This window comes from Sylvia atricapilla, chromosome 29, assembly GCF_009819655.1.
Source record: "Sylvia atricapilla isolate bSylAtr1 chromosome 29, bSylAtr1.pri, whole genome shotgun sequence".
Taxonomy (NCBI): domain Eukaryota; kingdom Metazoa; phylum Chordata; class Aves; order Passeriformes; family Sylviidae; genus Sylvia; species Sylvia atricapilla.
The window spans coordinates 1,644,794-1,668,562 of NC_089168.1; the positions used below are offsets into that span (position 1 = coordinate 1,644,794).

The following is a 23,769-nucleotide window of genomic DNA, read 5'->3' on the forward strand; positions in this document are numbered from 1 at the left end:
TGATCTTGAATGGGAGCCCTCTCTGCTGTCCCCCCTGAATCCCCCTGGCACCAACAGGAGTGACAGAACCTCCTCCCTGTCCCCTGGGTGCTGCCACCACCCTCTCCCAATGCCACCAGTCAGGAGGGGGGGGCTCAGTCCCTTAACCTCCCCCCCATTATCCCCTGGTCTGAATTTGGGGGCAGTTTCAGTAGGACCTACACAAACCAAAGGTTCCCCCTCCCGTTTCCCAGGCCCCGAGGCAGCAGCAGCCGTAGAGAGCGATAGATATTTATATAAATATTTGGGGCTGTACAAGTGAGGGAGTGCAGGGGGGCTGTGGGGGGCACGCAGGTCACAGGCCCGGGGGGGCTGTGGGCCGGGGGGGCCCCTCGCCGCTGCCTGAGTGGTCCAGCTCCGCACTGTCACAGTCCGAGTCCTCGGAGACCTGGGGACACAAACGGGGCTGGGACATCCTGGGGGGCCTGGGGACCCCCCTTCTTAGCCGGCCCCTTCCGAGGGGCTCAGAGACCCCCCCCAACCCCATGGTGCCCATTCCTGGGGGGCTGGGGACCCCCCCCTCCCTTAGCCCCATCTGAGAGGCTCAGAGACCCCAACCCCATGGTGCCTATTCCTGGGGGGCTGGGGACCCCCCTCCCTTTGCTAACCCCATCTGAGGGGCTCACAGACCCCCCCCCCCCCCCACCTCATGGGGACCCCCCCTCCCTTAGCCGGCCCCTTCTGAGGGGCTCACAGACGCCCCCTCCAACCCAATCGTGCCCATCCCTGGGGGGTCTGGAGACCCCCCCTCCCTTTGCCAGCCCCATCTGGGGGCCTCACAGACCCCCCACCCCACAGTGACCGCCCCTGGGTGGGGGCATCACCTTGGTGGGGCTGAGCCCCCCGAGCCGGCGGCCGGGCCCCTCGGCGGGGGGCGCATCCAGCGGGATCTCGGAGCCCTGGGACAGCAGGTCCTCGGAGCGGTCGTCGGGACGCTCGTCCGTGTTGGTGCTGCCCACGTCGGGCGTGGCGCTGTGCGAAGGCTCGCTCGTGTGGCCCTCGTCGCCGTCGCCGTCCGAGAAGTTCTCCGAGCTGAAGGTCGACAGCGACTGGCGCTTGCTCATCCCCGGGGGCCACCTGGGGAGGGGGCGAGCGGTGAGGACACGGGGGTCGGGGCGCCCCCGGACCCCTCGCGGGTGTCCCCAGCGCCCCGTGGAGGAGCAGCGCCCACCTCTGCCGCAGCGGCAGCTCCACCTCGCTGTCCACTTCGCCCTCCTCCTCCTCCGACGAGACGCCCCGTTTCTGGGGGCACAGGGAGGGCTGTTGGGGTGCTGCTGATGCCCCTCGGGACGGACCCTCGGTTCTGACCCGCCCGCAGCCCGCGAGGGCCCCGCGAGCCCTGACGCCCCCTCCCCAGGCCCCTCCCGGCGGGAATCCATCCCCCCTCCCAGTTCTGGGCCGGCCCGGGGGTCTCCCCCCGTGTCCTCCCCGCCAAAGGGCCGCGGGCTCGGGGGTCTCACCTGCCCGCGGGTGACGGCCGCCCGGTACAGCAGAGCCGCGGGGGTGAGGTGCTGCCCGGCGCCCCCTTTGCCCCCCCGGCCGGCCCCGCTCTCCCGTTCAGGCTCCCCGGGGGTCGGCGGCTGCGGCGGGGGGGACCCTTGGGTGCCCGTCGCCCCCTCGGGTCCCACATCAGGTACCGTGGCCGGGGGGGCACCCGCGGCCTCCAGGGTGCCCCCGAGGATGTCGGGGCTGGCGGCGGTGGCGGGGGGACCCCGGGGGGTTCCGGCCTCGGGTCCCGGCTCCCCGCAGCCCCCCCGAGGCCCCGCTTTGCGGTGGCGGCCCTTGGCCCGGCGGCTGCGCCCGGGGGACGGGGGACCCTTGGGACACCCCGGCAGGGCCACCTGCGCCATGGCCGCGTCCAGCTTGGGCAGCAGCACCTCCGGCTTCAGGATGTCGGGGCTGCGCACGGGGAGGGACACGGAGGGGCTGTGGAGGGGATCCAGGCGCCGGGACACCCACAGCCCCAGAGAAACCCCGCGTCCAAGGGACACCGGTGTCCGCAGAACCCCCCCAAAGGACCTCAGACCCCCGCTCCGAGGTCCCCAAGCGCCTGCACACCCGGCGCATCTCCCCTTCGTGAACCCAGACAACCCCCAGACCCCTAAACGACCCCAAATCCAGATCCCCAAACACCTGCACACCCCGAGCATCTCCCCCCTCCCCAAGGAGCCCAGACACCCCCACCTCAAAGAACAAAATCCTCCCAGTCGCCCAAAGGACCCCCACGTCCAGGTCCCCAGAGCTCCCCAACCTGCTGCACCCACACGTCCGCGCGCCCCCAGCCCAAGCCCCCAGCACCCCCATTTCCCCCTTTCCCCCACCCCGAACGCCCCTCGAGGGACCCCAGACCCCGCTCACCGCTTGCCATGGGGCGAGAGCTTCTGGGGCACGTTCCGTTTCTTGATGAGGGTCTCGACGGCGTTGCCGTGCAGGAGCCCCCGCGGCACCCGCGGCTTGAAGAGCCCGGGGTAGCGCTTCTCCAGCGCCTGCTCCCGCCTGCCACGGGCCACGCGTGGGCACCCGCGCCCCGCCCGCGGCAAGCGGGGCCTGGGCAGCGGCCACGGCCGGGGGGAGTGACCACAGGGTAACGGGGACCCATGGGGTGGGCAAAGGGCCGGGCATGGGCAGGGAGTGACCAGGGGATGGGCACAGGGGGCGCTGTTTGGGGGTGTTGTTTTGGGGGGGCTCTTTGGGCGCTGTTCGGGGGTGTTATCTGGGGGTCCTGCCCACCCACCTGAGCAGCTCCTTCTCCTTGAGCTCCAGCTGCAGCATGAGGGCGCTCAGCTCCATGTAGAGGTTGTTGGCGCGCTCCAGTTTCCGCTCGTAGTGCTCCCGGATGTCCAGCGCGTGCCTGGCGCCGGGGACACGCGTGGCGTCACAACACGGAGCGCGGGGACACCCACGGGCCCGCCAGGGGACAGGGACAGCAGTCTCATGGCAATCCCCGCAGCAGGGACAGTGACCCACAGCCCTCCCTGTGCCCCACCAGCGCCCCCCGGTCCCTTCCCAGTGTTCCCAGTGCCCCCAGCGCGGCCCCACCGCAGCTCCTCGCGCCGGCGGTTGATCAGCTCCTCCTCCAGCCGGTGCAGACACGTCCCCTCCGACTTGATCTTCTCGAAGTGCAGCTTCACCTCCTCCCGCCACTCGGCCTGCGGCACAGGGACAGCGCTGTCACCGCCACCGGGCTCCGGCCACCACGGGCACCGGCGGGACCGGACACCGCGGGCACCACGGGCACTGCCCACCCCGGACACTGCCCACCGCGGGCACCGTGTGCTGCGGCCCTGGGGGCTGGAACCACGGCTCCTGCCGCGCTGGGATCCTCGTACCTGGGACTTGAAGTAGGTCTCCTGGGGGGTGGAGAGGACATCGGCCGAGGCGATGTCCAGGTGCAGCAGGATCTGGCGGAAGGACGGCCGGTTCCGGGGTTTGCTGTTCCTGGGGGAAGGACACGCCCTGAGCGGGGCTGGGGGAGTTCTGGGGGAGGGTCTGGGAGGTCTCAGGGGGGTTCTGGGGGCCCTGGGGGGGTCCTGAAGGTTTTGGGGACCCGTGGCAGCAAAGGGTGCACAGGACACATGGGGGGCACCGCTACAACCAGGGGTCCCCCCTGCCCTGCCCTGCCCACGGGGGCAGGTCCCTGTCTGTGGTGGGGTCCCCCACGCCCAGAGCGTCCCCAGGTGTCCCTCGGGTGTCCCCGTGGGCACTCACCAGCACTGGCGCAGCAGCACCTTGAAGCCGTCGGGGCAGCTGGAGGGGACGGGCAGGTGGAGGCTGTTGCTGCCCACACCCCAGATGATGGCCGACGAGTCCACGTCCTTGTAGGGGATCTCGCCCGTCAGCAGCTCCCACAGCACCACCCCGAAGGACCTGTGGGCACCCGCGGCCCCCGTCACCCACGGTGGCCTCCTGCCGTCCCCTCACCGCCACCCGCTCTGGTGTCACCGGTGTCCCCTGCTCCTGCAGTCCCTGATGTCCCCTGGCCCTGCAATGCCACTCCCAGTATTCCCAGTGTCCCCCCCCCCGTGTCCTTGGTGTCCCCACAATGCCTCCTGTCCCCACTGCCTGCCACTGCTGTGTCCCCAGAGCCACCCAGTGTCCCTGATGTCCCCGCAGCCTCACCAGATGTCCACCTTCTCGGAGACGGGCTCGTTGCGGATGACCTCGGGGGCCATCCAGGCCACGGTGCCGGCGAAGGACATCTTGGTGCTCTTGTCGATGAGCTCCTTGGAGGTGCCGAAGTCCGAGATCTTCACCACGTCGTCGTAGGTGATGAGCATGCTGGGGACACGCGCTCAGCGCCACGCCAAGGACACGCCAACGGTGCCACCGCGGGCGTGACACTGCTGCGGGCACCTCCGGGGCAGGGGACAGCGCCAGCAGGGACAGGACAGGGACAGCGCCAGCAGGGACACAGAACGGGACAACATGGACATGGACGGGGCAGGAGACAGTGCCAACAGGGACAACACGGAACTGGCAGGGGACACCAATTACAGGGGACAATGCCAATGGGGACACAGCCCAGCCCTGCTGTGGGGCACCAGCAGAGTGGAGATGGCTCCAACGTGGACACGGCACCAGTATGGCACACTGACATGGACATGGCACTACGATGCTACCATGGCATGGCCCCACCCCGGACACGCAAGGCCGCCAGGGTGGTCCTGATGAGGGGACGCCACCACCAGGAGCATGGCACTGCCACGGGCAGGAAGCCACCAGGGGTGGCCCTGCCACGGTGACACCACTCACGGACACGCAGCACCACGGGCACAGCACCGGGAGGGACACGGCCCCACCGAGGACACGCCACCACGGCACAGCCCCGCCGTGCCCATGCCCCCACCCCACGCCCAGGGGCACCCGGGGGTGCTCCGAGCCCCGTGCCCGGCTCACTTGGGCGACTTGAGGTCCCGGTGGATGATCTTGTGCAGGTGCAGGTAGTTCATGCCGCCGGCGATGCCCATGGACCAGTCGACCAGCAGGGACGGGGTGACCTTGCGGCCGGCGCGCAGCACCTCGTAGAGCTGCCCCTGGGCGCAGAACTCCATGATGATGCAGTAACAGGGGGCCTGGGTGCACACGCCCCTGCGGGCACAGCGGCACCTCAGCGCCCGCCGGGGCCCCGCGCTGCCCGGGACACCCCACGAGGGTGCCCCCGTCCTCGCCGTGTGCTGCCCGCCGTGCTCCACGCCCTGCTGCGGGTCCCCGTGCCCGCGGCGTGTCCAGGACCTCTGTGCCTGTGCCGGGTCCATGCTGTGCCCATGCTGTGCCCATTCCGTGTCCATGTCCATGCTGTGTCCATGCCGTGTCCATGCTGTGCCCATGCTGTGCCCATGCCGTGCCCATTCCATGTCCATGCCGTGTTCATGCTGTGCCCATGCCGTGCCTGTTCCATGTCCATGCTGTGCCCATGCCATGTCCATCCCGTGTCCATGCTGTGCCCATGCCATGTCCATCCTATGTCCATGCCATGTCCATGCCGTGTCCGTGTTGTGTCCATGCTGTATCCATGCCATGTCCATGCTGTGCCCATGCCATGTCTATCCTATGTCCATGCCGTGTCCATGCCATGTCCGTGTTGTGTCCATGCCATGTCCATGCCATGCTCCAGCATGCTCCATGCCCCTGGTGTCCCCATGCCCCTTCTGTCCCCATGCCCCTGGTGTCCCCATGCCCCTGGTGTCCCCATGCCCCTGGTGTTCCCATGCCCCTTCTGTCCCCATGCCCCTTCTGTCCCCATGCCCTCACTGTCCCCATGCCCTCACTGTCCCCATGTCCCTGGTGTCCCCATGCCCCTGCTGGCCCCGGCAGCCCCCTCTCACTTGAAGGTGATGATGTTGGGGTGTTTCAGCTTGCGCAGGTGTTTGATGTCGGTCTCCTTGAGGTCCCGCACCTTCTTCACGGCCACCTCCTCGCCGTGGAAGCGGCCCAGGAACACGGCGCCCTGCGCCCCGCTGCCCACCCACTGCAGGTCCAGGATCTCCTCGAACGGCACCTCCCAGGGGTCTGCGGCACCCACGGACATGGCACCGGGACCCCCCGGACCCCCAGCCACGGCACCCACCCACCCACATCCCTCCTTTGCCTCTTTCACCGCCTCTTTTGCCCCCTTGCCTCCTCCTTTGCTCCCCTGGGCCCTCCCTTTCCCCCCTCACCCCCATTTTTGCCCCTCAGCCCGTCTTCTCTCCTCACGCCCTCCTTTGTCCCTGTCACCCTGACCTTTACCCCCTTGGACCCTCCTTTGGACCCTCCTTTGAACCTCCTTTACCCCACTGTCCCATTTTTACCCCTTTGCCCTCCATTTACCCCTTTGCCCCCCATTTACCCCTTCACCCCACTTTGACACCCTTGCCCCATTTTTACCCCTTGCCCCATTTTCGCCCCATGCCCCATTTTCACCCCATGCCCCATTTTCACCCCATGCCCCATTTTTACCCCTTGCCCCATTTTTACCCCTTGCCCCATTTTCACCCCATGCCCCATTTCCGCCCCCCTGCCCCCCTTTTTCCCCGCTCTCTGCCCCCCGCGCCCCTGGGGCTCACCCTCGGGCGGGTGTTTGTGCTCGGCCGCGTACGCTTTTCCGATCATGGTCCACACGGGCTTCAGGCAGCCGAAGAGCCCCTCCAGGAACCCGCCGCCGGCCTGGCAGCGCAGGTGGGCGGCATCGGCCGCCAGCGGCCCCGCGGCCTCGGGGCCCAGCTCGGGACCCCGGGAGCCCCCCCGGCGGGGCCAGGCCTCGGGGGGCGCGCTGGGGGCGGGCAGCACATCGCGCAGCACGCACTGGGTGGGCGTCAGCTCCTGCTCGGGGGTCCCGTCCGACGGCAGCGCCAGCGACGGCGACGGAGTGCGGGTCTCGTGCAGGCAGGCCATGGCCGGGGACTGGGGGCGTCAGCGGGGCCTGGGCCCCCCGGACTGGGGTCAGCCCCGGGACTCCCAGACTGGGGTCAGCCCCGGGACCCCCGGAATTGGGGTGAGCCCCGGGACTGGAATGAGCCCCGGGCCCCCGGACTGGGGTCAGCCCCGGGACCCCCGGACTGGGGTCAGCCCCGGGACCCCCGGACTGGGGTCAGCCCCAGGACTGGAATGAGCCCCGGGCCCCTGGACTGGGGTTTAGCCCCGGGACCCCCGGATCAGGGTGAGCCCCGGGACCCCCGGACTCGGGTCAGCACCGGGAGCCCCGGAATTGGGGTGAGCCCCGGGACTGGAATGAGCCCCGGGCCCCCGGACTGGGGTCAGCCCCGGGACTGGTGTGAGCCCCGGGACTGGGGTGAGCCCCGGGACCCCCGGGATTGGGGTGAGCCCCGGGACTGGAATGAGCCCCGGGACCCCCGGGTCGGGGTCAGCCCCGGATCAGGGTCAGCCCCGGGACCCCCGGAATTGGGTCAGCCCCGGGAGCCCCGGATCAGGGTGAGCCCCGGGAGCCCCGGGTCGCGGAAGGCCCGCAGCCCTCCCGGGCACTCCCGAACACGGGGCTGAGCCCCTTCACGCACGTGGGAGCCCCCCCGGACCCACAGACGGCCCCAAACTCGCCCGTGACCCCTTGCGCACGTGCGTGCCCCCCGTGTGCCCCCCGTGTGCCCCCCAAGTGCCAGGTCACCGCGGCTCAGGGTAAACTGAGGCACGAGGGGTCCCGGGGGGGGTGGGGGGACAGTTGCCATGGCAACAGCGCGCCCGGCGATGATGTCATCACTAAAATTGGGGGGGGGGTGAGTCACGGGGGCGGCGGGGGAGGGGCTCAACGTCACCTCGAGGGACCCGCGGGGGAGGGGGGACACGACCCGCCCCTCCAGGTGTCGCGTGTGTCCCCCCGTGGTGACATCACGTCACACGGTGACGTCATCCCGGTAAGGGATGGAGCCTCCCCACCCCCCAGGGAAACTGAGGCAGGAGCGGGGGAGCAGCGACCCGGGGGGGGCAAAACGGGAGGGGGGGTGTCATTTGCGACACGCGACAGCGCCGGCCTCATGTCGCGACAGCGCAGTGTGGGAGGAGGGGAACGCGGGCGAAACAGCGCCCCCGCCGGCGCGTCATGTCGGGACACGGCGCCCTGTCGCGACATGGGGGAGGGGTGCGGGGGACGGTGCGTGACGGGGGCGGGGGGGCCCCGCACCCACGGGGGGAGGTCGCACACACGGGGGGACGCGCGGACACGCGCCCGGACACAGGGACGCGCGGAGGGACACGCGGACACGCGCGCGGACACGCGCACACGCACCTGCCGCCGGTCGCGCGCGCGCGCGTACGAGGTCACGAGCGCGTGCACGGGGCGCGCGCACGGCTGCGGGGGAAGGGGGTCGCGCGCGTGCACGCGCTCGTGCGAGAGGCCGCGCGTGTCCCCTCCCCCCCCTCAGCCCCCCCCGGGACCCCGAGCCCGAGGGGGGAGGGGAGCAGCGGAGGGCGCGGCGCCCCCGGGGCTGGGGTCCCGGTGATGGGGGGTCCCGGTGATGGGGGGTCCCGGTGATGGGGGGTCCCGGTGATGGGGGTCCCGGTGATGGGGGGTCCCGGTGATGGGGGGTCCCGGTGATGGGGGGGTCCCGGTGATGGGGGGGGTCCCTGAGCCCCCCCCGGCCCCGCCGCAGCCCCGCTGCCCCCCCCCCATCCCGGCGCATCCCCGGCGCTGCCCCCGCCCTCCCCCCGCCCCGGCCTCCCCGTGCCGGTGCCGGTACCTGGGGGGCTCCGGGCCCCTCCACCGGGGGTGCGGGTGATGCCGGGGGGGTCCCGGTGCCGGGGGGGTCCCGGCGGTGCCGGTGCTGGTGGGGCTGGGCCCGGCGGGCGGGGCCGGTACCGGGGCCGGGGCCGCGGTCGGGGCGAGCGGCGAGAACGGCCCCGCCCGACGGGAACGGCCCCGCCCCGGCCCCGCCCCGCGCACCGGAGAGACCGGCACGGGCACCGGGAGCCCCCCCGGCAGCGCTCCGGGACACCGATGGTGCACCGGGACCCCCCCGGTACCGCACCGGAACCCCGGTACCGCAGCGGGAACCGCCGCACCGAGAGACCGGGACCGGGATCCTGCACCGGGACCCAGATGCTGCATCGAGACCCCTCCTCCGGCACCGGGCCAGACCGGCACCGGGGAGCCCCCGGACAGCGCACCGGCACCCCGAAATGGCACCGGGACCCCCCGATGCCGCACCGGGACCCCCACCCGGCACCGGCCGGCACCGGCACCGGGAGCCCCCGCACCGGAGGGACCGGCATCGGGCCGGCCTCAGCGACACCGGGACCCCGATACGGCACCGGGAGAGACGGGCACAGGCACCGGGACCAGCCCTGTTCCGCACCGGGACCCCGGTTCCGCATCAGGACCCCGACACTGCACCGGGACCCCCCCGGTACCGGGGACACCGGCATGGGCAACGGGACTCCTCTGACACCGGGACCCCGTCCCGGACCTGCACCTGGACCGGGACCGGACCGGGACCTCCGGGAATCCGCATCGGGACCTTCGGGACCTGCCCCTCCGGTGCCCCCGTGACCCCGCCGGCACCGGGACCGCCCGGCCACAGCAGCACGCGGGGCACCAGTGCGATCCCAGTGCTCCCAGTATGGGGGTCCCTTTGATTCCAGTGCCCCCGGTGCCCCCAGTGCCGGTGTCCCGTACGTCCCAGCGCTCCCAGTCCCATTCCAGCGCTCCCAGTAGCGGTGTCCCTCCGTGCCCAGTGCCCCCGGTGTGATCCCAGCGCTCCCCCTCTGGCCGGTGCCACCTCTGCCCCGTGCACATTGTCCCCATTGTCCCCATTGTCCCCATTGTCCCCTCACCCCCCGGGGGGAAACTGAGGCACGACCCTCACCCCTCCCCTCCAGCACCACGTGACCCCTTCCCGCCGCCTCCCCGCTGCCGCCCTCCCCTCGGCGCGGGGGCTGATGGGAAGCGTAGTCCGGCGGGGGGCTGACGGGGCCGCGCGCGCTGCGGCCGGCGGCGGGCGGACTCCATTTCCCAGAGGCCCCCGCGCGGCGCGGCGCTCCCGTGATGCCGCGCGCCCCCTGGCGGCGCGGGCGGCGGCCGGAGCGGCGGGGATGAGCGAGGAGGGGGCGGGCGGGGCCCGGCGGAGCGGCGGCGCCTTCCCCAGGTACCGGCACCCCCGGGCCCCGCGGCGCCGCCCGGCACCGCCCCGGCCTTCCTGGGCACCGCCACGGCCCCCCCGCGCCGCGGCGGCGGGGACACCGGGAGGGGGCGGCCTAGGCCGGGCCTGGGCGCGGGGCGGGGGCGGGGGGCTCGCGGGGTTGTCCCCGTGTGGCGGCGGGGAGGGGGACAGGGCTGGCCCGGTGGCGTGTGGCGGTGGCATCCCTGTGCCCGTATCCCCGGCGGTTCCGCTCCTGTCCCCGAGTGGCCCCTGTCCCCGTGTCCCCACCCTGTGGCAGTGCCACCCCTGTCCCCGTGTCCCCACCCTGTGTGGCAGTGCCACCGCTGTCCCCACACAGTGCAGGGGCTCCATCCCTGTCCCCGTGTCACCACGTTACACAGATGCCACCCCATGTCCCCGCACTCCATGGCACTGCCACCCCGTCCCCATGTCCCTGTGCCAGTGATGCCACCCCACACTCTGTGTCCCCAGTGGTGGCACCCCCACCCTCATATCTTAGTGCCCTGTGGCACTGCCACCCGTGTCCCTGTGTCCCCTCAGAGCCCTGGTGACAGCCCTGTCCCCACCCTGCAGCAGATGCCACCCCTGTCCCCGTGTCCCATGGCGGTGGCACCCCTGTTGCCACGTCCTCCCCGACCCAGGGCCGGTGCCGGCCGTGTCCCCTGTCCCTGTGTGCCCTGCCCGGGTGCCAGCCGTGTGCCCGTGTCCCCTGTCCCCAGCCTGGAGCAGATGGTGGCCGCCAGCCCCGGGAAGACGCCCATCAGCCTCCTGCAGGAGTATGGGACACGTTTAGGACGCACCCCCGGCTACGACCTGCTCAAGGCCGAGGGCCAGGCCCACCAGCCCAACTTCACCTTCCGCGTCACCCTCGGGGACATCAGCTGCACCGGTGGGACCCCTGACCCCTTGGGGAACCCCCACAACCACCCCGGGCCGCCCCTGCCCCCTGGGGACATCACCTGCACTGGGGGCACCCCAAAGCTCCCAGGGTCCCCCCTGTGCCTTGTGTCCTGTAGGGACACACCCATCCCCTTGGGAACGTCACCTACACCACGGGGACCCCAAAACCCCCTTGGGGACATCACCTGCACTGCTGGGACCCCAAAACTCCCAGGGCCCCCCCTGTGCCTTGTGTCCCCTCAGGGACACCCCCCCCCCAGCCCAGGTCCTCCTGTCCCCTGTGTCCCTTTGGGGACATCACCTGCACCGAGGGGACCCCAAAAACCCCCTGGGGACATCACCTGCACCTCCAAACCTCCTTGGGGACATCACCTGCACTGGGGAGACCCCAAGTCCCTGTCCCCATGCTGGGACCCCCCTCTTTGCCCCCCAGGGTCCTTTGGGATGGGGACACCGAGGGGGAAACTCTGGGACCCCCCAAACCCCGGGTGCTGCCGGGGGGTGCGGTGGGAGGTGGGGAGGGGTCCCGGGGTGTCCCCGGGTGTCCCTGAGCCCCGGTGTCCCCCAGGACAGGGTCCCAGCAAGAAGGCGGCGAAGCACAAGGCGGCCGAGGTGGCCCTGAGGCTGCTCAGAGGGGGGGGGGCCATGCTGGAGCCCCTGGAGCACAGGTGGGGGTCCTGGGGGGGCTCTGGGGGGGCTCTGGGGGGGCTTGGGGCACCCAGGTTTGGGGGCACCCAAAGGGGGCTTTGGGGTCCTGTGGGGTTTGAAGGGTCTGGGGGAGGTCTGGGGGAGGTCTGGGGGTGTCTGGTGAGCTCAGATGGGTCTGGGGGAGGTCTGGGGGGGTCTGGGGGCTCCCAAGGAGGTTTGGGGGTGGTCTGGGGGTCCCCACAAGGGCTCAGGGGGGTGACTGTGACCCCTCCCCTGCCCCCAGCTCTCCGTTCCCCCCGGAGCCCCCGGCAGAGCCCGGCCCCGCTGCGCCCCCCCCGGCCCCCGCCGCGCCTCCCCCCTCCCCCAGGTAAGGGGGACCCCCGTGTCCCCACCCCAAATCCCCCCGGCCCTCCGAGACCCCCGGGGCGCCCCCCTGACCCCCGTGCCTCCACAGGGGGCCCCCCCTGGAGATGAAGACGCCGGTGTCCCCCCCCCAGTCCGAGTGTAACCCCGTGGGGGCTCTGCAGGTGGGTGACACCAGGAGGGGACACTCGGGGACCCCAGCCCCAAACCCTGCCCCGCTCTGGGAGCCGTTCCGGCCCTGGGGGTGATGCCCCGGCCAGGGTGGGGGAACATGGCCCCTGGGGGGGACACGATGGTGTCTGGGGGCTCTTCCTCCTTTTGGGGACAGTTATTCCTGTTCTGGGGACAGCTGCCTCTTTTTGGGGACAGTTGCCTCCATTTTGTGGCTGCCTATCACCATTTAGGGACAATTATTCCCCTGTTGGGGCCGCTTATTCCCATTTATGGGCGGTTATTCCTGCGTTGGGTTGCTTATCCCTACTTTGGGGACACTTATGCCCGTTTTAGGGGTGGTTATCCCCATTTTGAGGACAATTATCCCCATTTTGGGGCCATTATCTCCATCTTGAGGCCGGTTATCCTCCTTTGGGACAGTTATCTGTGTTTCGAGCTGGTTATCCCTGCCTTGGCAATGGTTATCTCCATTTTGAGGACAATTACCCTGTTTTGGGGTTGGTAATCCCCATTTTGGGCGCAGTTATCCCCATTTTGGGGCCAGTTATCCCTATTTTGGGGCCGGTTATCCCCATTTTGAGGACAATTACCCTGTTTTGGGGTTGGTAATCCCCATTTTGGGCCCAGTTATCCCCATTTTTGGGGCCAGTTATCCCTATTTTGGGGCCGGTTATCCCCATTTTGAGGACAATTACCCTGTTTTGGGGCCGGTTATCCCCATTTTAGGGCCGGTTATCCCCGTTTTGGGGCCGGTTATCCCCGTTTTGAGGCCCGGTTAACCCCATTTTGAGGACAATTACCCTGTTCTGGGGCCGGTTATCCCCGTTTTGGGGCCGGTTATCCCCATTTTGGGGCCGGTTATCCCCATTTTGGGCCCAGTTATCCCCATTTTATGGCTGGTTATCCCCGTTTTGGGGCCGGTTATCCCCATTTTGGGCCCAGTTATCCCCGTTTTGGGCCCAGTTATCCCCGTTTCGGGGCCCGCCGCCCCCATTGGTGTCGCTGACGGGCGCTGGGGGCTGTCCCCGCGCGGGGGTGTCCCTGTCCCCGTCCCCAGGAGCTGGTGGTGCAGAAGGGCTGGCGGCTGCCCGAGTACACGGTGACGCAGGAGTCGGGGCCGGCGCACCGCAAGGAGTTCACCATGACGTGCCGCGTGGAGAGATTCGTGGAGATCGGTGAGCGGGGCGGCGCGGGGGTCCCCGGGGCGCTGCCGGGGGGTCCCGCCTCACCCGCAGCCCCCGTCCCCAGGCAGCGGCACCTCCAAGAAACTGGCCAAGCGCAACGCGGCCGCCAAGATGCTGGTGCGGATCCACAACGTGCCCATGGAGCCGCGGGACGGCAGCGAGGCCGAGGGCGAGGAGGACCAGTTCAACATGGTACTGGGGACACTGGGGGGGCCGTGGGCACCCCGGGACCACCCCAGAGCCACCCCGGGGCCACCCCGGGACCACCCCGGGGCCACCCCTGCTCCATGACGGGCGCCCTCTGCGTTCGGGGCTGTGGGTGGGCGAGTGAAGCCCCGCGGGCGTCCCGCCGTTCCCGTGTCCCCGGGGGGCTCCACACCTCGGGGCGGTGGGCACGGACCCCCGGGGGGCTCGGCAGGTCCCCGAGCGCCCCGTGTCCCCCCCGCAGACGTGTCCCCGGCTGGAGGGGCTGCGGGGCCGCGCCCCGGGCTGCACCTGGGACTCCCTGCGCAACTCGGCGGGCGAGAAGCTGGGCCAGCTGCGGAGCCGGGGCGCGGCCCCAGCGCCGGGCGGGGCGTGCGCGCTCCTGCAGGAGCTCTCGGAGGAGCAGAGCTTCGCCATCAGCTACCTCGACATCGGTGAGCCCCGCGCAGCCCCCCGCCCCGCCCCGGGACCGCCCCCGGGCCGCGGGGTGACCCCTCCGTGTCCCCCCGCAGACGCGCTGAGCCTCAGCGGGCTGCACCAGTGCCTGGTGGAGCTCTCCACGCAGCCCACCACGGTGTGCCACGGCACCGGCCCGTCCCGCGACGGCGCCCGCGCCCACGCGGCACGGAACGCGCTGCAGTACCTGCGGATCATGGCCGGCGGCAAGTGACCGCGGACCCCCGCCCGCCCCCCGGGCACGGCCCCCGCCGCGGGCGGGCGGATGGACACACGGACCTCAGCGCCCGGGGCTTCCCTCCCGCCCCGTCCCGGGGGGGCCCCGGTGCCCTCGGCCCCCCAGGAATAAAGCTGGGGGGGTTTGTACTCCCCGTGTGGCGTCTGCTTGGGGTCTGGGGGGGCTTGGGGAGCAGGACCCATATCCCCCCGTCCACCCCCGGGGGTAAAAAAGCAGAGCGGGGGCTCCGGGCGGCGGTGGGCACTTTATTACTGAGGGGTGGTCCCGGGGCGGGCTCGGGGCTCAGCGGCGGCGGCCGAAGCGCTGCGGGGTCGCCATCGTCCAGAACGGGGCCACCGGAGGGTCCCAGCTGCGGGGGCTGAGCCGGGCCTGGAGCCCCCCGTGCGGCCCCCAGCCCGACCTGCCGGGGGGACACGGCAGTGGGGACATGGATCCCCGCCGGGGACAGAGGGACAGCGGTGGGTGGGTGGAGGGAGGGATGGATGGAGGGATGGACGGACGGGGATGGATGGGAATGGGCTGAAGGACACGGACACCGAGTGGGGACCCCCATCCCACACCACTGACCCTTCTCTGAGGCACCCCCAAACCACCCTTGTCCCTGTCCCTCCCCACCTCCCGTGTCGCCCCGCTGTCCCCAAACCCCCCCGACCCCATCCCTCGGCGCCCCCAAAGCACCCGGGACCCCCCAGACCCGAGCCCCCCATCCCCGCTCACCTCAGGGGGGGCCCGGGGGCGCGCCCGGGGCGCTGCAGGGACCGGAGCAGCGCTCCCAGGGCGGCGGCGGCGGCGGCGGGGGGCGGCCCCGGGGGGGCGGCGGCGGCGGCCTGAGGCGGGGGAGGACCGGGGGTCACAGCGGTCCCGGACCGGAGCGCGACCCCCGGCCCCGAGCGCTCCCCCCACGAACCGAACCCCCCGCTCGGACGGCGCGGCCGGGCCGGGGCTCACCGGGGCCGGGCCGGGGGTCCCGGGACAGGCGCGGGCGGAGCGCGGGGTCCCCGCCAGCAGCAGCAGCAGCAGCAGGAGCAGCACCGGGCGTCCCGACATCGCCCCCGACATCGCCCCCGCCCCGCCGCCGCCGCCTCTTATAGCCGGGCCGGGCCGGGGGTCCCGGGGGAGCGCGGGGCGGGGGGAGCGGCCCGGGCCCCGCCGCCCTTAATGAAACTCATTTCGCACGGCGACAGCCGCCGCAGGGGACGGACGGACGGATGGACGGACGGGGAAGCGCCGCACCCCCCGCCCCGCCCGGGGCCCGCACCACCGGGGCTGGAGCGAGACCCCCGGGACCCCCGTCCTGTGTCAGGGGGTCCCGTCCTGTACCGGGACTCACCAGCCCGGGACCCCCTGACACCCGGACCCCTCCCCTGTCCCCCCAAACCAGCCCAGGACCCCCTGACCCCTCCCCTGTCCCTAAACCATTCCCACCGTCACCTTCGGACCCCTCCCGTGTCCCCAAACCATTCCCACCGTCACCTCCGGACCCCTCCCGTGTCCCCAAACCATTCCCACCGTCAATCACCTCCGGACCCCTCCCCACTCCCCCCGCGCCCCCTCCCCACTAGGCCGCCTCTCACTGTCGCCACCCTGTGGTCACTCCGCGCTCCTGCAGCCCCGACGGCGCGGCCGCGGCTCCCCCCGACCCCAAACCGGCCGAAATCGCCCCAAAAAACCCGCACCCGAGGGTGCCCCGGGCCTCTGCACTGCGGTGTCCCCACAGTCAAATCCCCCGGGAGGGGTGACGGTCCCACGGCGTCCCGAGGCCAGCCGCTGTCACCTCTGCTCAATGCCACCCACACCAGGAAGGCCCGGGGGTCCCCAGGGGTGTCCCCAAAGCGACACCGGGCGTGTCCCCAGCCCGCACCGTCCCAAAGCAAAGGGCGGCAGCCGCCTGCTCCTGGGTAATATTTTAATGTTATATTTGCAGCATAAATAAAAGGCACGTTACATGTTTGGTATGACACGGCCGGGGGCTGCGGGGGCTGGGACGTGTCCCCCGGGTCCCCCCGCGGCCCCGGGCCCCCGCGGGGGCTGTGAGGACCCGCTCACAGGAGCCCGGGCGGGGCGGGGGTCCCTCGGGGGCGGCCGGTCTACGATACATGGGTGCGTATACGCGTCGATATGGACTGATAAGATACTACACAGGTACTGGGGGGTCCTTTTTTGGCTTCTTCCATTATTGATCGTCAAAGCTCGTGGCACAAAGCAGCTGGTGGGGGGTGGGGGCACAGGACCCTCCTCCCGTGTCCCTTCGGCTCCTCCCGGGCTGGGTTTGGGACCCCCGTGAGCGCGGGACTGGGGCGAGCGGAGCGGGAACGGGTCCACGAGTCCCCAAAATGACACAATTCCCGCCTGAGCCAAGAATTCCCGAGAAAAGACCAGTGCGGGGGGACACAGGCACCAACTCTTCCCTCCCCCTGAGGGCTCTGGAGGCTGAAGAGGGAGGAAGAGGAGGGAAGGAGCAGGAGCTCCCCCACGCTGGGGCTCCCCGGGGCCTGTCACGGTTCCGATCAAATCCGCAAACCCCAAAGCCCATCCCGCTCCCCGTGACCCCCAGCCCGACCCCACCGGAGCCCCTCAACCCTGCAGGGCTCCCGGGAGGAGCCCCGGACCCCCTGCAAACCGGGCAGGAGGGGACGGGAGGGGACAGCGGGGGACAGGAGGAAGGGCCGGGACCCCCGGGGCTGGCAGAGCAAAGTGCAGGAGCCCGGCGCTGCCGAGCGGGGCCAGGGGCTGCCACCCCCGGGAGCCTGGGAAAAGCGGGAGGAATCAGCACGGAGCAGAAACCGGAGGGTTTTAAACCCCAAAACTGGTCACAAAGCGAGGAGCGGCTGCTTTTGGGGTAAAACACACCGGGAACGGGCAAGGGAAGCTGCAGCCCTGTGAGGGAAGCAACAAGAGACCCGGGGACAGCGGGGCCTGGGCTCAGCTCGGTCCCTGCGGGGCCCCGACCACGATTGCGGCTTTCCCACTTTGGACTTTCCCGGGATTTGCAGAACTTTCAAGGCACTGGCGCTGGGGATGTGCGAACGGGGGGTTTGGAGGGACGGGGAAAAGCTGCTCCTGCAGCCCCTTCCCCAGGGGACCACCAGGACTCCCGGGAGCAGCGGTACCACACGAAATCCTGCCACTTGTGGTGCCCCGCGGGTGAAATGAGGGGCTGGGGGAGCTGCTGCCTTCCATCCAAACACTCCCGTGGGTTTTCCAGCCTTTGCTCATTCCCGGCTCTCCCCGCAGACCCCACAAACGGGACCCAGCGGCGGGGTCGGCCCAGGGTCAGCTCCTTCTCTTCCTCCCACCGCCGCTTTTCCCGGGGAGCCCCGGACACCTCGGCTCCCTGCACACACCCCACGGGCCGAGCTCCTGCAGACCTCCAGGGACCCCCAAAAGGGTCTGAGCCCCCTGTGCCCCAGCCGGCAGCACGAACACACCCGGGCCAGGACACGGGCTGGGCTTCAGGAGCAGCTTTAGGGAGGAACGGGGGTTCGGGGATGTTTGGGATCCCAGCCAGGGGCTCCTGAGGCTGGATGTGACCCCAGGCACGGAGAGGAGTTGGGATGAGCAAGAGAAACAAGGGGAGTGCGGGAGCAGCAACACAAACCCACCCCAATTCCCATCCCGATCCTGATCCCATCGCTGGAAAAGCCCCAAACCTCGGGACGCTCCCGCCCGTGCTGAGATCCCAGTCCGCTGCTCAGCCTTTGCTTTGGGTTTTGCTGTCCCTGGGAACCTTCCAAGTGTGGAGAAACCAAACCAAAGCACCTGGACAAACCGACCTGGCTCCAAAGTGGCGAAGTGCGACCTGAGTGGGGCTCGGCTGAGGAGGGACCTGTGCGGGGCAGAATTCCAAGGGACCGGGACGAGATTCCCTCCAAACCCCACAAACCTGCCCCTTTCCCAGCTGCTGGGACGCCCGGGACCCAAAGCCCCCGGGCAGGGAAGAGACCCCAATTCCAGGAGCTCCTCGCCGCGGAGGGAGCGAATCCTTTGTGCCGGGAGGTGCCGGAGGCTGTGTCACCGAACCCCGGCCCCGCTCCCTGCCCTCGGAGCAGGACACCCATCCCGCATTTAAGGCCACCACTGCTGAGGTCACGGCGGTCCCCGGGGCGGGACTGGCTCTGGCGGGGCCGGTGGCGGCTCTGGGGACTCACATTGTCACCGCCAGCCAGGCCCTTCCCCGCGGCCGTCCCACAGCCCCATTTCCATCGGGAATGCGGGAGCAGCCCCACCCGGGCCGTACCTTTCCCAGCCCCTGGGCGCCCGGGGACTCGCCTGTCCCCCAGCCCCTCGCTGTCCCCTTGTCCCCGCCACCGGGGCAGAAATCCAGAGCGGTCCCGCTCCCCATGGTGTCCAAAGCCCATCGCCGGGGCTGGGGAGGGAGGAGACCTCCACCCCTCCGGGAGGCTCCTGCTGAAGGTGCAACGATCCGGGGAGCGGGGCCAGGCCTGGGAGCAGCCCGGGGACAGCACGGAGTGTCACACGGAGTGTCACACGGAGTGTCACAGCCCCTGCCCGGGGACAGGGCAGGCCCGGGGCTGTCCCCACGCGGGGTTTAGTGTTAACCACAGGGAGCCCCGGGGGCCGCGCGGTGGGAAAGCGCCAGAGCTGCCCTTAACTCAAAACAAAAAACAAAACAAAAAGAATAAAACCCCAAAAAGAAAAGAAAGGAACCCCCCTGGGGGGCTGTGGTCAGTCCGTGCGGCCGCTCCCGGGGCCCGGGGCCATCATCTGCCGGCAGACTGCGACTGTGGGGCCATGATGACGGGCGAGGCCGCGGGCACGGCCAGCTCTGTCCTTTGGCCGGCCATCTGCGCCAGCACCGAGGTGGCCACGGCCTCGGCGGCCGAGCGCGCCGCGCTGAGCCCGTTGGGCGCGGCCGAGGCCGAGCTGTGCTGGATGACGGGCGCCGGGGAGCCCGAGGCCTCCGAGCTCTCCTTGGGGCTGTCTGCTGCGGCACCGGCAACGGGAGAGAGACGGCGACAGTCAGGGACAGCGACAGGGACAGGGACAGCGACAGACAGGGACAGGGACAGTGATAGGGACAGTGACAGTCAGTGACAGGGACAGGGACAGGGACAGTCAGGGACAGGGACTGGGACAGGGACAGTCAGGGACAGGGACTGGGACAGGGACAGCGACAGACAGGGACAGGGACAGGGACAGTGATAGGGACAGTGATAGGGACAGTGACAGTCAGTGACAGGGACAGGGACAGTCAGGGACAGCAACAGGGACAGTGACAGGGACAGTGACAGTCAGTGACAGGGACAGCGACAGCAACAGTCAGTGACAGCGACAGGGACAGTCAGTGACAGCGACAGGGACAGGGACAGTGACAGTGACAGCGACAGGGACAGTCAGCGACAGGGACAGCGACAGGGACAGTCAGTGACAGTGACAGTCAGTGACAGCGACAGCGACAGTCAGTGACAGGGACTGGGACAGTCAGTGACAGCGACAGGGACAGTGATAGGGACAGTGACAATCAATGACAGGGACAGGGACAGCGACAGACAGTGACAGGGACAGGGACAGTGATAGGGACAGTCAGGGACAGTCAACGACTGGCTGGGGTGGGAAGGTGCTGGTTTGGGGTGGGAGAGGTTTGAGGTGGGAAGGGGCTGGTTTGGGATGGGAATGATGCAGGATTGGGGTGGGAAGGTGCTGGTTTGGGAATTCTGCTGGTTTGGGGTGGGAGCTCTGCTGGCCCAAAGGGGGATCAGGGACCACCAGGACTGGGACAGAACTACCAGGAGCTGGGGGACAAGCCCCTGCCCTCCCGCCCTCGGAGAAGCCGGCTGGAACCCGCCCCAGCCGCAGGCAGGAAGCAGTACAGCTTCCCGAGGAGGGCAGCACCGCCTCAGCTTCATCCCACTCGCTCATTCCCACTCCATCCATTCCTCGTTAAAGGGAATTAATTTCCCCGCCGGTTACCGGAGCAGCCCCTTCCCCACCTGCCAGGGGGAACCGGATCCCCTCCGCAGGGCCCAGAGCGGGGCTTTGGGGGGCATTTTTCACCCGAATCACCTGCTCTGCTCCTTATTACTCCCCGAGATACCAGAATCAATCAGAGCCCGTCACCAGCCTTGGCTGGCTCCGGTTTTTGGGGAATTTGAGGCACCAGACAAAGGCAGAGCCCCTCGCCTTTGTTCCTGTCGGGGCAGAGCTCCTCAGCCAGGGGATGACCTGGGGGCTCCCAAACGCCCCGGTGAGGGCACCCAGAGCCCTCTGGACACACCGATGCCAGGAGGAAATTCCCTTGGGCTCACCTCCCTTCGGAAGGGCAAAACAAAGGCAGGAGCCGGGATATTTCCTCCACATAAAACCCCCAACAGCAGGGGGAAAAATCAGATTTGGGGTTTAACACCTCTCTGGGCTCTGGAAAATGGACTCGGGCTCCATTTTCCTTCTGCCTTTCCCTGGGAAAACCTTGGCCTGGGCTTGGGGAAGGTCGAGCAGAGCAATATCCCCCCTGGCACCCCAAACCCCAGGAGATTTACAAGGAGCTGCAAATAAACCTCCCGAGCGTCCAGAGGCAGCTGCAATTCCATCAGGGACCAGGGGCTTTGTTCCAGGACCTGCCTGGCCACAAATCTCGGCCATAAAAAGGGGCACAGGGGAGGGAAGGAGGGAGGGGGTGAATCTCATTTTTAGTGCTGGGACGTGTGGTGAATTCCTGCTGCTGTGGGGAGCAGCGAGAGGAATTGGGGATGAGCAGGGAAAAAAACAGGGAGCCCCCAGCTCTGTGCAGGGCTGGGACGTGGGGACAGCCAGGGGCTGCTCAGCCAGGCTCAGGGGTGACAGTGGCAGTGCCAGCACATCCCTGTGCCTCACCAGGCAGGGCACAATCCCAGAGACGGGCCCCAAGGACACGGAATTTTATATTTTTAGGGGTTTTTTTTTTCTCTTTTTCTCCCTCGGATTTTGCAGATTCCTGTTCCTTTCTCTCAGCTCATCCATCCCTGCCTCTCCTCCCATTTTTCCAAGGAACACTAGAGGACTCCAGCGTCCTCCCAAAGCCTCACAGCAGCCTGGAATTGCTATTGCAGGGAGGGCAGGAGGACCCAGATCGTGTTTAGCTCCCGGGTTGGTTATAATGAAATAGGCAGCATTAAAAAAAAATGAAGGGAAGAAAAGGAGATAAAAAAGAGCCTTTTTTTTTTTTTCCCCTTGCCAGCCAAGGCAGCTCGATGGGAACTGCAGAGAATGAGCAATGGAGCTCTGTGATGTCACTGAGAGTCTGGCCTCTCCTGCCTCTGCCTCTGCTCTGCAGCAGCCAATTTGGGGCTCCAAACGGAACATCAGGGGCTTGGCTGGCTGCTGGGAGCAGGGAGGGGGACAGAGGGACACAGCCCTGCCCTGGGCACTGTCCCCACTGCCAGTGCCACCCCAGGCCTCACAGGGACAGTCTGGGGACCCTCCTCAGCAGGAGAGGGGCAGAACACCCTCGGGGGTCTGTGGGGCTTTTGGGGGGTCCCTCCAGCCCAGGCCTTGGGCACCCCCTGCTCTGTCCTTGTGCTGTGCCTGCAGTGACAGGGAGGTGACAGGGGGGTGACAGGGAGGTGACAGGGGGGTGACAGGGGGGTGACAGGGGGGTGACAGGGAGGTGACAGGGCCAGCCCAGGTGTTGTACTGTCCCTGTGCGGTGACTGCCCTGCCCTGCAGTGACCAGGAGGCGACAGCGAGGTGACAGGGGGGTGACAGGGAGGTGACAGGGGGGTGACAGGGGGGTGACAGGCACGGCCTGAGGGGACGATTCCCTCCCTCCCCTGGCACCAGGGCCAGCCCAGGCCCCATCACTCACCCAGGTAGCCCTGAGTCTTCTTCTGCAGGGCCGTGACGGGACAGTCCTTGTGGGCCAGCAGCAGCTGCTTCAGCTGAGCCACCTCATTCCTCAGCAGCGTCACCTCGTTCTGAGGGGACAGACACACCTGGCTGTCCACCTGCCACCACACCTGAGCCTCCTGCCAGTGCCACCCAGCCCAGGGACACCTGAGGGCTGCTGGGATGCTGCCAGTGTCACCCAGCCCAGCCCTTGGGGACATCCCAGCTCATCCCCACACTCCGAGCTCCTATGACCAGGTTTGCCTCCCAAAAAACTCCAGATTATCCCTCTGAAACCCAGACAACTGCATCCCAGAGGGGCCCAAGGGAACAGCTTGTGCAATGGCCTTGGAACGGAATGAAAGCACATCCCAGGACTGAGTCACCTGCCTGGAGCTCAGCTCAGCCTCTCCCTGGCCAGGGCTGGCAGCTCTCACGGCACAACTGAGACTGAAACCTGCATCTCCAGGTGTGCTGCACCTCTTGGCACGCCAGGACAGCCCGGGCACGGCAGGAAAAGCCGCGTGGGCACGGCTGCAGCTGCAGAGCCTCTCTGTGCCCAGGCAGGCCCCGCGGGACGGGAAGGGCAGGGGCAGCAAAGCCCACCCCGGAGAGGCAGCTCCAGGGGCTGCAGCGAGGGCAAAGAGCCCGTGAGAGGCAGGAGGGTGGGCAGGGAGCAGCCAGCCCTGGGCAGGGACAGTGTGTGCCCAGGGACAGGGACAGGGACAGTGTGTGCCCAGGGACAGGACTCTGTGTGCCCAGGGACAGGACAGTGTGTGCCCAGGACAGGGACAGGGACAGTGTGTGCCCAGGACAGGGACAGGGACAGGGACAGGACTCTGTGTGCCCAGGGACAGGACTCTGTGTGCCCAGGGACAGGACAGTGTGTGCCCAGGACAGGGACAATGTGTGCCCAGGGACAGGGACAGTGTGTGCCCAGGGACAGGGACAGTGTGTGCCCAGGACAGGACTCTGTGTGCCCAGGGACAGGGATAGTGTGTGGCCAGGACAGGGACAGTGTGTGTCCAGGACAGGGACAGGGACAGTGTGTGCCCAGGGACAGGACTCTGTGTGCCCAGGACAGGGACAGGGACAATGTGTGCCCAGGACTGTGTGTGCCCCGGGCGCTCCGGGGGCCGTGCCCAGCCCCGGTTACATACTCACGCTCAGCTGGATGTTCTGGCTGGTGAGCTCCTCGGCCTTTTTCTCCAGGGAGGACACCCAGAGCTTGCGTTTCTGGCGGCAGCGCGAGGCGGCCGCGCGGTTCCGCTCCAGGAATCGCTGCCGCCGCTCGTCCGGGTCCTCGTCGGCCGCCCGCCGGCGCCGCCCGCCCGTGCTGGGCGTGGGCTGGGCAGGGGACACCTGCAGGGGACACCAGGGCCAGTGTGTACACAGGGACACGGGGGACACGCTCAGCCGCGGCCTGGGGACGGGCAGTGCCAGCCCAGGGCACAGCACGGCTCCGTCCTGCCCCGAGGCACCATCGCTGCTCGGGCCAGGGGCAAATCCCCGTTCTTGGGCAGCTAATTTGCTACAGAAATTAATTTTCCTCTCAAAGCCTTCAGCCAAACAAGCTCTTGGAGGCAGCAGACACAGGAGGTTTTGTAGGGCCGCACGTGTCCCGGTGTTATTGGGGAGAACAAAGGGAGAGCAG

At 69.0% G+C, this 23,769-nt stretch overlaps 4 protein-coding genes across 4 annotated transcripts in view; 1 reads left to right on the plus strand and 3 right to left on the minus strand.

Annotated features, from left to right (window-relative positions):
- Positions 1 to 260: 260 nt before the first annotated feature.
- Positions 261 to 6,944, minus strand: MAP3K12 (mitogen-activated protein kinase kinase kinase 12). The gene is made up of 13 exons (XM_066337436.1): positions 6,585 to 6,944; positions 5,865 to 6,048; positions 4,936 to 5,127; positions 4,159 to 4,317; positions 3,748 to 3,906; positions 3,369 to 3,477; positions 3,079 to 3,188; positions 2,774 to 2,890; positions 2,398 to 2,535; positions 1,500 to 1,938; positions 1,211 to 1,281; positions 864 to 1,116; positions 261 to 427 (listed from the first exon to the last, which is right to left on the minus strand). The coding sequence occupies exons 1-13, from the start codon at positions 6,910 to 6,912 to the stop codon at positions 335 to 337; spliced, it is 2,352 nt and encodes a 783-aa protein (XP_066193533.1). The 5' UTR covers positions 6,913 to 6,944; the 3' UTR covers positions 261 to 334.
- A 3,073-nt stretch (positions 6,945 to 10,017) lies between these two features.
- On the plus strand, positions 10,018 to 14,422 carry TARBP2 (TARBP2 subunit of RISC loading complex). Its single transcript, XM_066337530.1, has 9 exons — positions 10,018 to 10,112; positions 10,847 to 11,016; positions 11,596 to 11,695; positions 11,959 to 12,042; positions 12,130 to 12,202; positions 13,270 to 13,387; positions 13,461 to 13,588; positions 13,845 to 14,034; positions 14,113 to 14,422. The coding sequence occupies exons 1-9, from the start codon at positions 10,060 to 10,062 to the stop codon at positions 14,268 to 14,270; spliced, it is 1,074 nt and encodes a 357-aa protein (XP_066193627.1). The 5' UTR covers positions 10,018 to 10,059; the 3' UTR covers positions 14,271 to 14,422.
- A 154-nt stretch (positions 14,423 to 14,576) lies between these two features.
- NPFF (neuropeptide FF-amide peptide precursor) lies at positions 14,577 to 15,353 on the minus strand. The gene is given in 3 exon segments (XM_066337483.1): positions 14,577 to 14,707; positions 15,016 to 15,208; positions 15,210 to 15,353. Coding segments are annotated over 3 exon segments (468 nt in total).
- Positions 15,354 to 18,984: 3,631 nt separating this feature from the next.
- The window catches only part of LOC136372706 (cyclic AMP-dependent transcription factor ATF-7), a 46,739-nt gene continuing 41,954 nt past the window's right edge, over positions 18,985 to 23,769 (minus strand). The window contains exons 10-12 of the mRNA XM_066337434.1: positions 23,280 to 23,477; positions 22,096 to 22,204; positions 18,985 to 19,236 (exon numbers count right to left, since the gene is read on the minus strand). Of these exons, the coding sequence (XP_066193531.1) occupies positions 19,016 to 19,236; positions 22,096 to 22,204; positions 23,280 to 23,477 (528 nt within the window). The 3' untranslated portion in view covers positions 18,985 to 19,015. The remainder of the gene's footprint in view (positions 19,237 to 22,095; positions 22,205 to 23,279; positions 23,478 to 23,769) is intronic.